This window comes from Rhinopithecus bieti, unplaced genomic scaffold (assembly GCF_001698545.2).
Source record: "Rhinopithecus bieti isolate Rb0 unplaced genomic scaffold, ASM169854v2 scaffold_41836, whole genome shotgun sequence".
NCBI lineage: Eukaryota > Metazoa > Chordata > Mammalia > Primates > Cercopithecidae > Rhinopithecus > Rhinopithecus bieti.
Genome location: NW_016817195.1, coordinates 68697 through 82226, shown reverse-complemented (window position 1 = coordinate 82226; position 13530 = coordinate 68697). Strand labels below are relative to the sequence as shown.

General features: G+C 44.6%; 1 protein-coding gene across 1 annotated transcript in view; it reads right to left on the bottom strand.

Annotated features, from left to right (window-relative positions):
* Window positions 1-13530, bottom strand: part of MYO10 (myosin X) — a 159374-nt gene that overhangs the window by 81718 nt on the left and 64126 nt on the right. Inside the window, exon 18 of the mRNA XM_017855947.1 lies at window positions 11446-11526. Within this exon, the coding sequence (XP_017711436.1) occupies window positions 11446-11526 (81 nt within the window). The remainder of the gene's footprint in view (window positions 1-11445; window positions 11527-13530) is intronic.

The window sequence follows — 13530 nt, the reverse complement described above, 5'->3', positions numbered from 1 at the left end:
AAAAAAAAAAAAAAAAATGAACATATACCGTAAGTACAGGTTATTTCACACAGTAACATGTAGCTGTATCATGTACCCACCCATGACCTCACTTAATACACATAACCACCCTCCTCAGTATGTACTGTCAATACACACACATTAAACACAGGGGAAGAATGCCCCGCCACTTTGCAGTAGTGATGAGACCTGAGAGAAACCCAGGTGCACACCTTTCATCTACTGCATCGGTGGCTTCATGGGCTCCTCTACACCTGGGTGGCTGTGCAATACCCTTCCCATGCCAACGGGATTATGGTGTATCATAATGTGCCAGACCCAGAGAACCCTGACACCCTGCGTCTCAGCAGGCGTGGTGCAGGGCTTCCTGTGCCCTTGGTGCAGGATGCGAAGGACTGAGTCACCCAGGCCCTGCGGGTGACTAAGCACGCTTGCGGAGGGAGCAGTGGCTGGGGCTGGGGAACAGGTCGGGTAGTGGTCCATGCAGCTGTGGGAAGACAGTCACAAAGGATGAAACAGAAAATAAAAACAAACAACATGAAAGCAAACACAGGCAGTAAAAAGGTAAGCAAAGCTCTAAAAAAAAAAATCCTAATCGCCCACAAGAGCTTTGAGATGGTATTGCCTGTATTGATGTTTAAACAAAAATTCTGAGATAAAATTATGCTCAGAGGCCGTTTACTGGAGCAGGAAAATGTATTCTTATTAAGAGCTTAAAAATATTTGACACACTCCTATGAATGAATATCTGACATTTTCATGTCAATCTCAAATGGCCAGAACAAGAGCAGCGAAAATGGAAGATGCAGAAATGCAGATTTCATTCATTACAATTAAGACCTTTCCCAGGCTGGGTGCTGTGGCCCATGCCTGTAATTGCAACACTTTGGGAGGCTGAGGGGGGTGGATCACCTGAGGTCCAGGAGTTTGAGACCAGCCTGGCCAACATGGTGAAACCCCGTCTCTACTAAAAATACAAAAGCGTGGTAGTGGGCATCTGTAATCCCAGCTACTCTGGAGGCTGAGGCAAAAGAATTGCTTGAATCCAGGGGAGGTGGAGGTTGCGGTGAGCCGAGATGGTGCCATTGCACTCCAGCCTGGACCAAAAAAGCGACACTCCATCTCAAAAAAAAAAAAAAAAGACCTTTCCCATGAACAGTAATGGCTTAAAAAACAAAAATTAAAAAGCAGACCAGGCGTGGTGACTCACATCTGTAATCCCAGCACTTTGGGAGGCCAAAGTAGGAGAGTCACTTGAGGTCAAAAGTTTGAGACCAGCCTGGGCAACACAATAAGATCCCATCTCTATGAAAAATTTAAAAAAATGAGCCAGGCCCAGTGGTGGCCTATGCCTGTACTCCCAGCTACTTGGGAGGCTGAGGCAGGAGTCTGCTTGAGCCCAGGAGTTCAAGGCTTCTGTGAGTTACGATGGTGTCACTACGCTCCAGCCTAAGAACTCTCAAAAATCAAAAAATTAAAATCAAAAAGTTCAAAAAGCACTTGGCTACCTTCAAGTGCAAGGAAAGATTAAATTCTCTGTTCCTGAGGGTTCCTTAGGAAAAGGGAGGATGATCCCTTTATGTAACATTTAAGAGAGAGAACTAGATCATATTTCCTCAATTTTTAATGCAAACATGCTCCCATGTGGACATGCCTGAAACTGGGATGTGTCTCAGGCATGCTGTTGTTACAGGAAAGGGGTCCCGGTCCAGACCCCAAGAGAGGGTTCTTGGATCTCATGCAAGAAAGAATTCAGGGTGAGTCTGTAGGGTAAAGTGAAAGCAAGTTTATTAAGAAAGTAAAGGAATAGGCCGGGTGCGGTGGCTCATGCCTATAATCCCAGTACTTTAGGAGGCCGAGGTGGGCAGATCACCTGAGGTCCAGAGTTCAAGACCAGCCTGACCAACATGGAGAAACCCTGTCTCTAGTGGCGCATGCCTGTAATCCCAGCTACTTGGGAGGCTGAGGCAGGAGAATGGCTTGAACCTGGGAGGCAGAGGTTACTGTGAGCCAAGATCATGCCACTGCACTCCAGCCTGGGCAATGAGAGTGAAACTCTGTCTTTTAAAAAAAAAAAAAAAAAAAAAAGAAAGTAAAGGAATAAAAGAATGGCTACTCCACAGACAGAGCCGCCCCAGGGCTGCCGGTTGCCCATTTTTATGTTTATTTCTTAATGATATGCTAAACAAGGGGTGCGTTATTCATGCCTCCCCTTTTTAGAGGATACAGGGTAACTTCCTGAGGCTGCCATGGCATTTGTGAACTGTCATGGTGCTGATGGGCGTGTCACAGTGAGGAGGATCAGAGGTCACTCTCGTGGCCATCTTAGTTTTGGTCAGTTTTGGCCGGCTTCTTTACTGCAACCTGTTTTATCAGCAAGGTCTTTATGACCTGTATTTTGTGCTGACCTCCTATCTCATCCTGTGACTTAGAATGACTGTGTCTGGGAATGCAGCCTAGTAGGTTTCAGCCTCACTTTACCCAGCTCCTATTCGAGATGGAGTTGCTCTGGTTCAAACGCCTCTGACGCTATCACCCATGCAGCCACCATGCTGCAACCAGTGCGCAGATATGAGTGAATTTCTTTTTTTTTTTTTTTTTTTGAGACGGAGTCTTGCTCAGTCGCCCAGGCTGGAATACAGTGGCATGATCTCGGCTAACTGTAAGCTCCACCTCCCGGGTTCACGCCATTCTCTTGCCTCAGCCTCCGGAGTACCTGGGACTACAGGCGCCCGCCACTACGCCTGGCTAGTTTTTTTGTATTTTTAGGAGAGATGGAGTTTCACCATGTTAGCCAGGATGGTCTCCATCTCCTGACCTCGTGATCTGCCCGCCTCGGCCTCCCAAAGTGCTGGGATTACAGGCGTGAGTGAATTTCATCATACTTTTTGTACTATCTTTGCAAATTATGGACACTACTGCCACTCCTCACATCAAGTCCAGCTGTCCTTTAAGTGGAGGTGAAATATCACACTACAGATTTACCACTGAAACAGAAAGTTATTTTATCTGCAAAAAGGCCTGGAAACAGAAAGGCAGGGTGCCTATTTGTGGTGGATGAATGACCTCCATTTCATACTTTCTGCAGAGCCACGAGCAAGAGCTAAGTGATAAGAAATCATTGTGCTCTGCTGTAATCAGTGGTGCCTTTGCCTCCATAGTGACAGAAAACAAGGATGCATTTTATACTCATGAAATTTAGATTCTGTGAAATATGGCAATAGATAATGTTTGGACTGAGTGAATAGTCTATAATTCCAGAAAGTTCCATCTCAATGTTAAAATCTACTGTTTAATTAACCTTTCTGTTTAAACCTTGTCACGTGGTGGATCCTCACACCTAGACTCCCTGCCCAATTGTGGCAGGTAACAAAGGCCTGTGGGGGAAAGCCCCATTTGGAGATGGGGATATTTGTATATGAAGCACCAGCCTCCAGACCAAGAAGTATTTGTGAATGAGCCCGTGATATTGTGCTTGGCTGTTCCAGAGGGCCCTGAACCTGAGGGGGACTATGTCTAGAGGGGGTGAGCTGAGGGAGGTAGACAGGGTGAAGGAACATGTCAGCATAGAAAGATTGATACACATTAAAGACACCACCCCAATACTGATCTACTGGCAATGCCTGGGTATCCTACAACTACACAAATCAAAGATGATCAGAAGAGAAAAGCATGCCAAAAATAAAATAAATTAAATCAACTAAAACAGACCTGTGGCAATAGGATTAAAGATGGCACACACGGTTTTATCCTTCGCACAGTTGAGCGCACACACACACCACGAGCAATGTCTACAATGTACCATAATGAGCAACTCCACGTTACTGAGCACCTATACATAGTCTGGACCCCGAGGTGTGCAGCAGGAAGCAAAGGCTGAGACAGGCCCTGCAGAGCTGCACGTGCTCAGGTCTTCTATATTCACTAAACATGTTATTCACAAACTAGCATTAGGGCAGAGAGACCAAAGTCAAAAGTTTAGTAAGGCTGAAGAGAAATAAGATGCATAAAAGAAGATAGAAAAAGATACAGGAAGAAAAAAAAAAGAGAAAAAGATATAGGAAGAATAACATGGGACCCAAAATTCAAGGCCAGAAATATGTCACATTATCATCAGAACTTTTTAAAAGAAATATTTTGTCTTTGCTTTTTTTCTTTGAAACAGGTCATACAGGCTGGAGTGCACTGGTGCAATCTCGGCTCACTGCAGCCTTGACCTCCCAGGCTCAGATGATCCTCCCACCTCAGCCTCCCAAGTAGCTGGGGCTACAGGTGCACACCACCATCCCCGGCTACTTTTTGTTTTTTGCTTTTTGGGTTTTTTTTTTTTTTTTTTTTTTGAGACACAGTCTCACTCTCACCTAGGAGGGACTCCAGTGGTGCGATCTCAGCTCACTGCAACCTACACCTCCTAAGTTCAAAACAACTTTTGTGTCTCAGCCTCCCAAATAGCTGGGGTTACAGGTGCACACTACCACGCCCAACAAATTTTTGTATTTTTGGTAGAGATGGGGTTTCACCATGTTGGCCAGGCTGGTCTCAAACTCCTGGCCTCAAATGATCCGCCCACCTCGGCCTCCCAACGTGCTGGGATTACAGGTGTGAGCCACCACTCCCAGCCAATTTCTATTTATTTGTTTTTTTTAATAGAGATGGGTTTCGCCATGTAGCCTAGCCCAGGCTGGGCTATAACTTCTGGACTCAAGTCATCTGCCTGGCTCCCAAAGTGCTAGGACTACAGGTGTGAGCCATCGTGCCTGGTCAAGTCTGAAATAAAGAAAGGGAATGAAGAAACGAAGAAAAGGAGGGAGAGAGGGAGAGAGGGAGGGAGGAAGGTAGAGAGAAATGGCAGGCAGCACCTGGATTACATAAATATAAATCCCCAGGAGGAAATGTGCTAGATTCATTAAATTCATTCATCATATTATGACACCTCTGGAAACAAAAGGCTCCAGCTTCCATAATGTCTGCACAGAGCTCTCACGGCATGGTGTGGTCATGAGCTGTCTAGGATGCTGTCAACCTGAGGGGCTGAGTCTGACCTAAGAAGGAGCCCCATGGAAGAGAGGAATACGGGCCATCAGAACTCATTTATGTGAAAGGAGCTGACATCCCCCCAAAGTCCTTGACAGAAGACCCCTGTGTGAGATTGTTTACGCATCCTCATCTTCATCCTTGTGTCTTGGGGTAGAGATAGAAGGGGCTGCAAGATCGACAGTCCACAAGGCTCACGTGACCTCCGTAACTCCACTCCACGTCTTCAGCTTCCTTCTCTCACTTGATATTCCATTTTCCAGCAAATGTGACTGCATGGAAACTCTAGCCCTGCTGGTTTCCCTCCTCTGGGGCCTGGTCTTCAGCCTTCCCCAGCACAGGCATCTCTCCCTTCTTCCCTTCAGTAAACCTTACTCCATGCCGCACGTGGGGGCTCCCAGCACTTTGGGAGGCTAAGGCGGGTGGATCACTTGAGGTCAGGAGTTCAAGACCAGCCTGGCCAACATAGCGAAAACCCGTCTCTACTAAAAATACAAAAATCAGCTGGGCATGCTGGCACATGCCTGTAATCTTAGCTACTTGGGAGGCTGAGGCAGGAGAATCGCTGGAACCCGGGAGGTGGAGGTTGCAGTGACCTGAGATCGCACCACTGCACTCCTTTCTGGGTGACAGAGACTCCATCTCAAAAAAAAAAAAAAAGATAAACCTTATCCCAAGAGGCCTTCTTCCACCAGACCCCCGTCCCAGAAACATTAGGTGATTAGGCCCCTGCCTTTCTGGAGAAAGCTGGACTGAATCTTTGAGAATATTGTTCTGTCGGCCAGGCGTGGTGGCTCAAGCCTGTAATCCCAGCACTTTGGGAGGCCGAGACGGGCGGATCACGAGGTCAGGAGATCGAGACCATCCTGGCTAACCCGGTGAAACCCCGTCTCTACTAAAAAATACAAAAAAACTAGCCGGGCGAGGTAGCGGGCGCCTGTAGTCCCAGCTACTGGGGAGGCTGAGGCAGGAGAATGGCGTTAACCCAGGAGGCAGAGCTTGCAGTGAGCCAAGATCCGGCCACTGCACTCCAGCCTGGGCGACAGAGCGAGACTCCGTCTCAGAAAAAAAAAAAAAAAGAGAGAATATTGTTCTGTCAAGTCAAAGATTTAAAGATGCTGCTGCCGGGACCCATGACATTTCCCTCCTAGAACCTGCGTCCTGGACACAGCAAACCTAAAGACAGAACAGGGAGGAGAGCCAGCTAGACGCGTTCCAAGAGGCAGCCCAGGCTGAATCTGTAGGCAACTGCGGGCAGCTGGTTCTCACACCCCAGAAGGTGTTCCTGATATGTATCAGTCAGTTCCCTTCTTTAATTCTGCCCTGAACCTCCTCGGGGCTTTTCTGAAGAATGTTAATGAGAGACTTTTCTGCCTGGAACTTACTTGCTAAAACACCAGGTAGGGACACCCTTGGGGAGACTCTAATGACGAAAAGCAGGTTTTCTATCTTACAGAAATCAGTGGTTGGCTGGAGCACTTTTGGGTGCCACTGCTACTGCCCATATAAATCACAATCAAAAAAGCTGAAAGTCCTCATTACCAACTAAAACTCGTCGAATGCAGAAGTCTACCCTTTGTGAACTCTGAAAACTCTAAGCTCAGCGGAGGGTTACACCCAATGCCAAGGCCCGCTGCAGACTGGCATCTCTCAGGAGGCAGGCTTTTCTAGCTGCTTCCTCACTGAGCGCCAGTGAGGCTAGCAAAGTGCCTTCTATACAATACCCAAGATTAGTAAAAGGCTGTTTACAGAAAAAGAAAAAAGCCCACATATTGTGACGGCTGAATTGACATATGCGTTCAGCATTTGAGTTATACACTCCTTCTTTGCACCTGTTTTTCAAAACAATACATAGAAAACCCAAATTAAAAAAAAATTAACAATCCAAACAAAAGTTCACAAAGGATTTCTAGATTCTTTAGCCCCAGATGCGCGTTCTGGGGTTCAAACACTTTGCAAGGAGGAGAGGCAGCCTGTCCTAATAGCCACTGTGGGTAAAGGGGGTGTGTTCCCACTAGCCCGGCGAAATGTGGGAGTGTTGAATCTACTCCTGAAGGCACAAAAGCAGCTACAGGTGTTTCTGTTGTTCTAACGCTACAGGTCTCTAGGTTATGGACTTTACAGCTGCCATTATTATGTCTTTATGATATAACACACATAAAAGAATACTTCTGGCCAGGCTCAGTGGCTCACACCTGTAATCCCAGCACTTTGTGAGGCTGAGGCAGGCAGACCACCTGAGGTTCCAAGATCACCTCTTGGAACACGTCCGGCTGGCTCTCCTCCCTGTTCGAGACCAGCCTGACCAACACGGAGAAACCCCATCTCTACTAAAAATACAAAATTAGCCGGGCATGGTAGTGCATGCCTGTAATCCCAGCTACTCAGGAGGCTGAGGCAGGAGAATCGCTTGAACCTGGGAGGTGGAGGTTGCAGCGAGCCGAGATCGCGCCATTGCACTCCAGCCCGGGCAACGAGCAAAACTCTGTCTCAAATAAAACAAAACAAAACAAAAACTTCTATATTTGCTAAAACCCATGCTCCTTGCTTCTGAATAATGCACAAAATACCTAAATACACACATATTTGAATACGACCTCGCAAGTCCTTTGGTGGTCTGTGACTGGAGAGGAAAATGAGGTGAGAAGAAACTGTCTCATCCCTTCACACTGAAAATACACATTTCCCCATCTCTGGAGAGGAAGAAGGCAAGATTTTTCCTGTGAAATTTCTAGAAGAACCTATCTTTGGATTAAACAAAAAATGTATAAGGAACTCTAAATAAAGGTCATTTGCATACATGTCACAGAACGTAATAGGCAGTGACAGTTCAATATTTCCAGTGGAACCAAATGAATGCTAATCGAGCCATAGCTATATTGCCATAATCAAATTAGCATCTCCATTTACCATCACACCTACATCTTAGGCCTCAGACAAGTCAGCTCTTGTGCCTCTGTCTTCACTTGCTGAGTGCCTTTATTTTTTTTCCTTTTTTTGAGATGGAGTCTCACTTTGTTGCCCAGCCTGGAGTGCAACGGCGCGATCTCGGCTCATGGCAACCTCCACCTCCCAGGTTCAGGCAATTCTCCTGCCTCAGCCTCCCGAGTAGCTAGGATTACAGGCATGCGCCACCAAACCTGGCTAATTTTTGTTTTTGAGTAGAGACAAGGTTTCACCATGTCAGCCAGGCTGGTCTCCAATTCTACTCACCTTGGCCTCCCAAAGTGCTGAGATTACAGGCGTGAGCCACCGGCCCCAGCCTTCTGAGTGCCTTTAAAAGGGCACCAAGACATTCTCTGAAAGGTTTCTATAGCCTATCACTGGGGTGTTATTAATAGTGTCTGCCATATTTCAGGACACGTAAAGTGAGCCAATACAAATGCAAACCTGAGGTTGAGTTAGTTCATTTTCTAAATGCAAAATCCAAAGCAACTAGGTACTATCAAACCTCAGCATGGAAAAATAAGGTCAGTTCTGCAATATTCTGGCTGAACTGCTTCCAAGCAGGCCTAATTTCAAAAGCTAGTACAATTCGAAGGAAAAACTAACTCTGTGCCATCTAAGAGAGAAAACAGAAACACTCGGGACTGAGTATTTCAAATTAAAGTTTCTATCTTTATTATAGCACTGCCCGGGCGGGAATTTAAGATGCCTATGATTATAAAACTGTTTCACACCACAAAGAATGGCAAAAAAGCTTCCAATTAGACTATGGCTCACCAGAAACTGTGAGATGCATCCCAGCAACCAATACTTTATTTTTTAATTTTTATTTTTGAAACAGAGTCTTGCTCTGTCCCACAGGCTGGAGTGCAGTGGCGCGATCTCAGCTCACTGCAGTCTCTGCCTCCTGGGTTCAAGCAATTCTCCTGCCTCAGCCTCCCAAGTAGCTGGGACTACAGATGTATGCCACCATGCCTGGCTAACTTTTGTCTTTTCAGTAGAAACAGGGTTTCACCACATTGGCCAGGCTGGTCTCGAACTTCTGACCTCAAGTCATCTACCCACCTCCCAGCCTCCCTAAGTGTTGGGATTACAGGCGTGAGCCACCACGCCCAGCCAAACACCCAAGACTTTTTTTTTTTTTTTTTGAGACGGGGTCTTGCTCTGTCGCCCAGGCTGGAGTGCAGTGGCCGGATCTCAGCTCACTGCAAGCTCCGTCTCCCGGGTTTACGCCATTCTCCTGCCTCAGCCTCCCGAGTAGCTGGGACTACAGGCGCCTGCCACTACACCCAGCTAGTTTTTTGTATTTTTCAGTAGAGACAGGGTTTCACCGTGTTAGCCAGGATGTCAAGACTTTAAATTGAGAAACAGTCTGGCATGTTTGAAAGATGAAATACGGCACTATCATCCTTATTGTAAAAAGGGGAGAGAACGTCAGAAACCGAGCAACTGCTGGGAGTCTACATCAAAAACCAAAGCCCACTTCTATTGTCTGGTAAATACTGCCCACCAGAGTGTACAAAGCAAACCAAGTGGAATATAAACCAGCTACATGACATAGTGTTATAAACAGAGAGATGTTCTCACATTAATTTCCTACATTATATCCCCCAAAAAGCTATGCATTTGTTTATATTGCAATTTTTTTGGTGATAACCTTAAATATTTTGACATACATTTGAATAATGGAAAGACGGGTTACTTTTTTTTTTTACTTGGCTGGAGTCCAGTGGCGCGATCTCGGCTCACTGCAATCTCCACCTCCCGGGTTCACGCCATTCTCCTGCCTCAGCCTCCCGAGTAGCTGGGACTACAGGCACCCGCCACTACACCCAGCTAGTTTTTCTTTTGTATTTTTTAGTAGAGACGGGGTTTCACCATGTTAGCCAGGATGGTCTCGATCTCCTGACCTCGTGATCCGCCTGTCTCGGCCTCCCAAAGTGCTGGGATTACAGGCTTGAGCCACTGCGCCCGGCCTGACGGGTTACTTTTTAAACTACCAGAACCATCCACGTAAAGTCAGCACAGATCTTCTACAGAAAACCACTTTGTCATTTCAGGTCACCCAAACACCAAATTCTCACCATCATACCTCCCAGTAAGGTAACAAAATGAACAGGTTACTTTCTCTTAAAGAGATGTCCAATTTTGCCTCTCTAGAAGACAGGTAATTCAACATTGTGGTTCTTTTTTTTCTTTTTTTTTTTTTGAAACAGAGTCTGGCTCTGTCTCCCAGGCTGGAGTGCAGCAGCAGATCTTGGCTCACTGCAACCTCCACCTTCTGGGTTCAAGTGATTCTTGTGCCTCAGCCTCCTGAGTAGCTGAGATTACAGGTGTGTGCCACCATGTCTAGCTAATTATTGTATTTTTAGTACAGATAGGGTTTCACCATGTTGGCCAGGCTAGTCTCCAACTCCTGATCTCACGTGATCCACCCGCCTCGACCTCCCAAAGTGCTGGGATTACAGGCGTGAGTCACCGCGCCTAGCTACTGCGGTTCTTATAAGCATACATCTTTAAGCTATAAATCAGGAATTCATGTAATATTAAGCCAAGGCAATTGGTTGACAATATGAAAAATAAGATCCAGCATCAGTCAAGTTACCAGAATATAATCTCATGGGAAACAGTTCAGATCAGACTTTTTACCTTAAACTTTATGAGGATGGCATCTAGTTCTTTAACATTAGGAGTTCTTAAAATTACAACTTTATAGGTGTTTTCTCAAGTAAGAAGCATTCCTAAGAGGCTATTTGCTGAATCAAAGTAATTTAAATGTATTAACAATACTTTAAGACAAGCTACCTAATTAGCGGTGGATTTGGCGACTGCATATATGTAACACTATAGTTTCTTTGTTTAGGTAGCTTTACCTTTTTAAACTCACATTCTTTCTAATCGGATTATGAAATTAAAAAGTTAAAATCAAAGAGACAAGACATTAATACTTATGACAACCTTTAGAGTATCTTCTAATTAGTTATAATCAACTATTTAAAGTACTTAAAATCTAGCATTACTACTTAAAGCCTCTTCATCATGTTTAAAATAACAATAAAGCAAAAAAGGAAAGAAAGACAAATAAAACTTAAACCAAAAAATCTGCCACCACACATCAAATATTTCCTCTAAAAAGGCGTATCACACTCTGGAACTTTTCCCAAGAATTTTAAACCAAATGCTAAAAAAAAAAAAAAAAAAAAAAAAAAAAAAAAAGTAAAGGCTTCACAATGTTTCCTTTTAAAATAGATGTCCCTAAAGCTTAATAACATCACTCAAAAGCAGACTAACAGGCCCAAGGGACAAAGGGCACTTTCTCATTTAATGTTAAGTTATAATAATGTCATATCCATTTCCAACCATTTACAATGAGAGGACTTTGGAGAAACCAAATCTGTGAGTAACCACCCCAGGAGGCTGTGTCCCTCGAGACAGATCCCAGCCTAGGACTGACATCAATCTTACCTTCTGCATGTTTGGCTTGATACAGCGAACAAAGAAAGGATTAGAGGAGCTTAGCGTTGCCATTAAGGAATGCAGTGAGTCCTATTAGAAAGAAAAAGTATATGTTGATTTAGTCTCTTATTATGTCATTCTTTAAATTTCTCAGTACTCTAGACGCTTAGAAACAAGAATTTAAAAAACACAATATAAATCATAGGAGTAATTACTTACAGGTTTTCATTTTTTAATTGTCATTCTAATATAAAGATATTGAGTCAATTATTCAGTATTAACTGAAATTATTCGATAACACACCAAACTCATTTATCACTTCCTTTGAAATGGTGCAATTTTAATAAACCATTCTGTCAACAAACAAAAATCATCCTAGGATATTTCAATGTTTAGTACAGAAAAACTGAGAAATAGCCACTCTTCCACTGTCATTATTCTTCCCAATTCATTAGTCCCATCGAAATGACAGTCTATGCCAGCACTTCACTGGTCTCTGAGCCACAGTCTCTCACTCTTACCTTCAATCACCAGACTTACAGACTCCAGATCAACCTTTATTACTTTCTTTTCCAACTTTTTTTTTTTTTAGAGTTTTTAACATTTACCAAAGCAGACAGAAGCATACAATGAGTTCTCATTACCAGCTTCAGCTCAGGGCTAATCTCATTTCGCCTGATCCATACATACTATACCCACCTCTGTGGAAAAGCAAATCCCAGACATGATGTGATTTCATCCATCAGCATTTCAGCATGTAGGATTAAAGGCTAAACACTTTAAAGCACTGTGTAACCACAGTATCATCACACCTGAAGAGATTTGACATTAATTCCTTAAACTAATATTAAAATGTGCAATGGTCTCACATTTCATATTAAAATGCTCAACTGTTTCAAATTTTATGATTTTTAAAAATGTTATTTATTTAATTGAAACAGGGTCTTACTCTGTCACCCAGGCTGCAGTGCAGCGGCACGATCACAGCTCACTGCAGCTTCGACCTCCCAGACTCAAGCGATCCTCCTACCTCAGACTCTGGAGTAGCTAGGACTACAAGGGCATGCCACCATGCCCGACTACCTTTTTAATTTTTTTGTAGAGATGAGGCCTTGCTATGTTGCCCAGGCTGGTCTTGAACTGCTCAAGCAATCTTTCCATCTAGGCCTCCTAAAGTGCTGGGATTACAGGCATGTGTCACCTTGCCCAGCCCATACATTTTAAAAGGTTTGTTCTTTTGCATCAAAATGCAAATACGGTCCATTCATTGTAGTTGGTTGATGCATCTTTTAAGTCTCTTTTAATCCACTGGCTTTCCCTCCAACTCTGTCTTTTTTCTTCTCGTAATCTTGTTGAAGAAAACTGAACTGTCTAAACACTACATGGATTACTTACTTTTCCAGAAAACTTTTAAATTTCTCCCAGGACAAAACATCCTGACGTTCACAGCCCTTCATATTCTGATACCAACTTAAATTCTCACGAGGTATCCTGTCTAGCTGGTATTCCACTGTCTGTTGACAGTCCCCAGAGACAGGACTTGCAACTCTGTGCCTGGGCTCTTCTCCTGCCTTCAGCTGCACCTTGAAAACTCACCCACCCTTTTCCATTTCCTTCACTGCTAGTCCAGTTTAAAGTCTCAAACATTTCAAAAACTTTCCAAGGCTGGGTGCAGTGGCTCACGTCTGTAATTCCAGCACTTTGGGAGGCTGAGGTAGAAGGATCGCTGGAGGCCAGATTTTCGAGATCAGCCTGGGCAACACAGTAAGACCCCATCTAAGTAAAACATCTAACAAATTAGCCAGGTATAAAAAATTAGCCAGTCATGGTGGTGTGCGCCTCTAGTCCCAGCTGCTTGGGAGGCTGAGGCAGAAGAATCGCTTGAATCTGGGCGGTAGAGGTTGCAGTGAGCCAAGATCGTGCCATTGCATTCCAGCCTGGGTGACAGAATGAGACTCCATCTTAAAAAGGAAAAAAAAAGGGGGAGCCGGGTGCGGTGGCTCATGCCTGTAATCCCAGCACTTTGGGAGGCCGAGGCGGGCGGATCACAAGATCAGGAGATGGACACCATCTTGACTAACACGGTGAAACTCC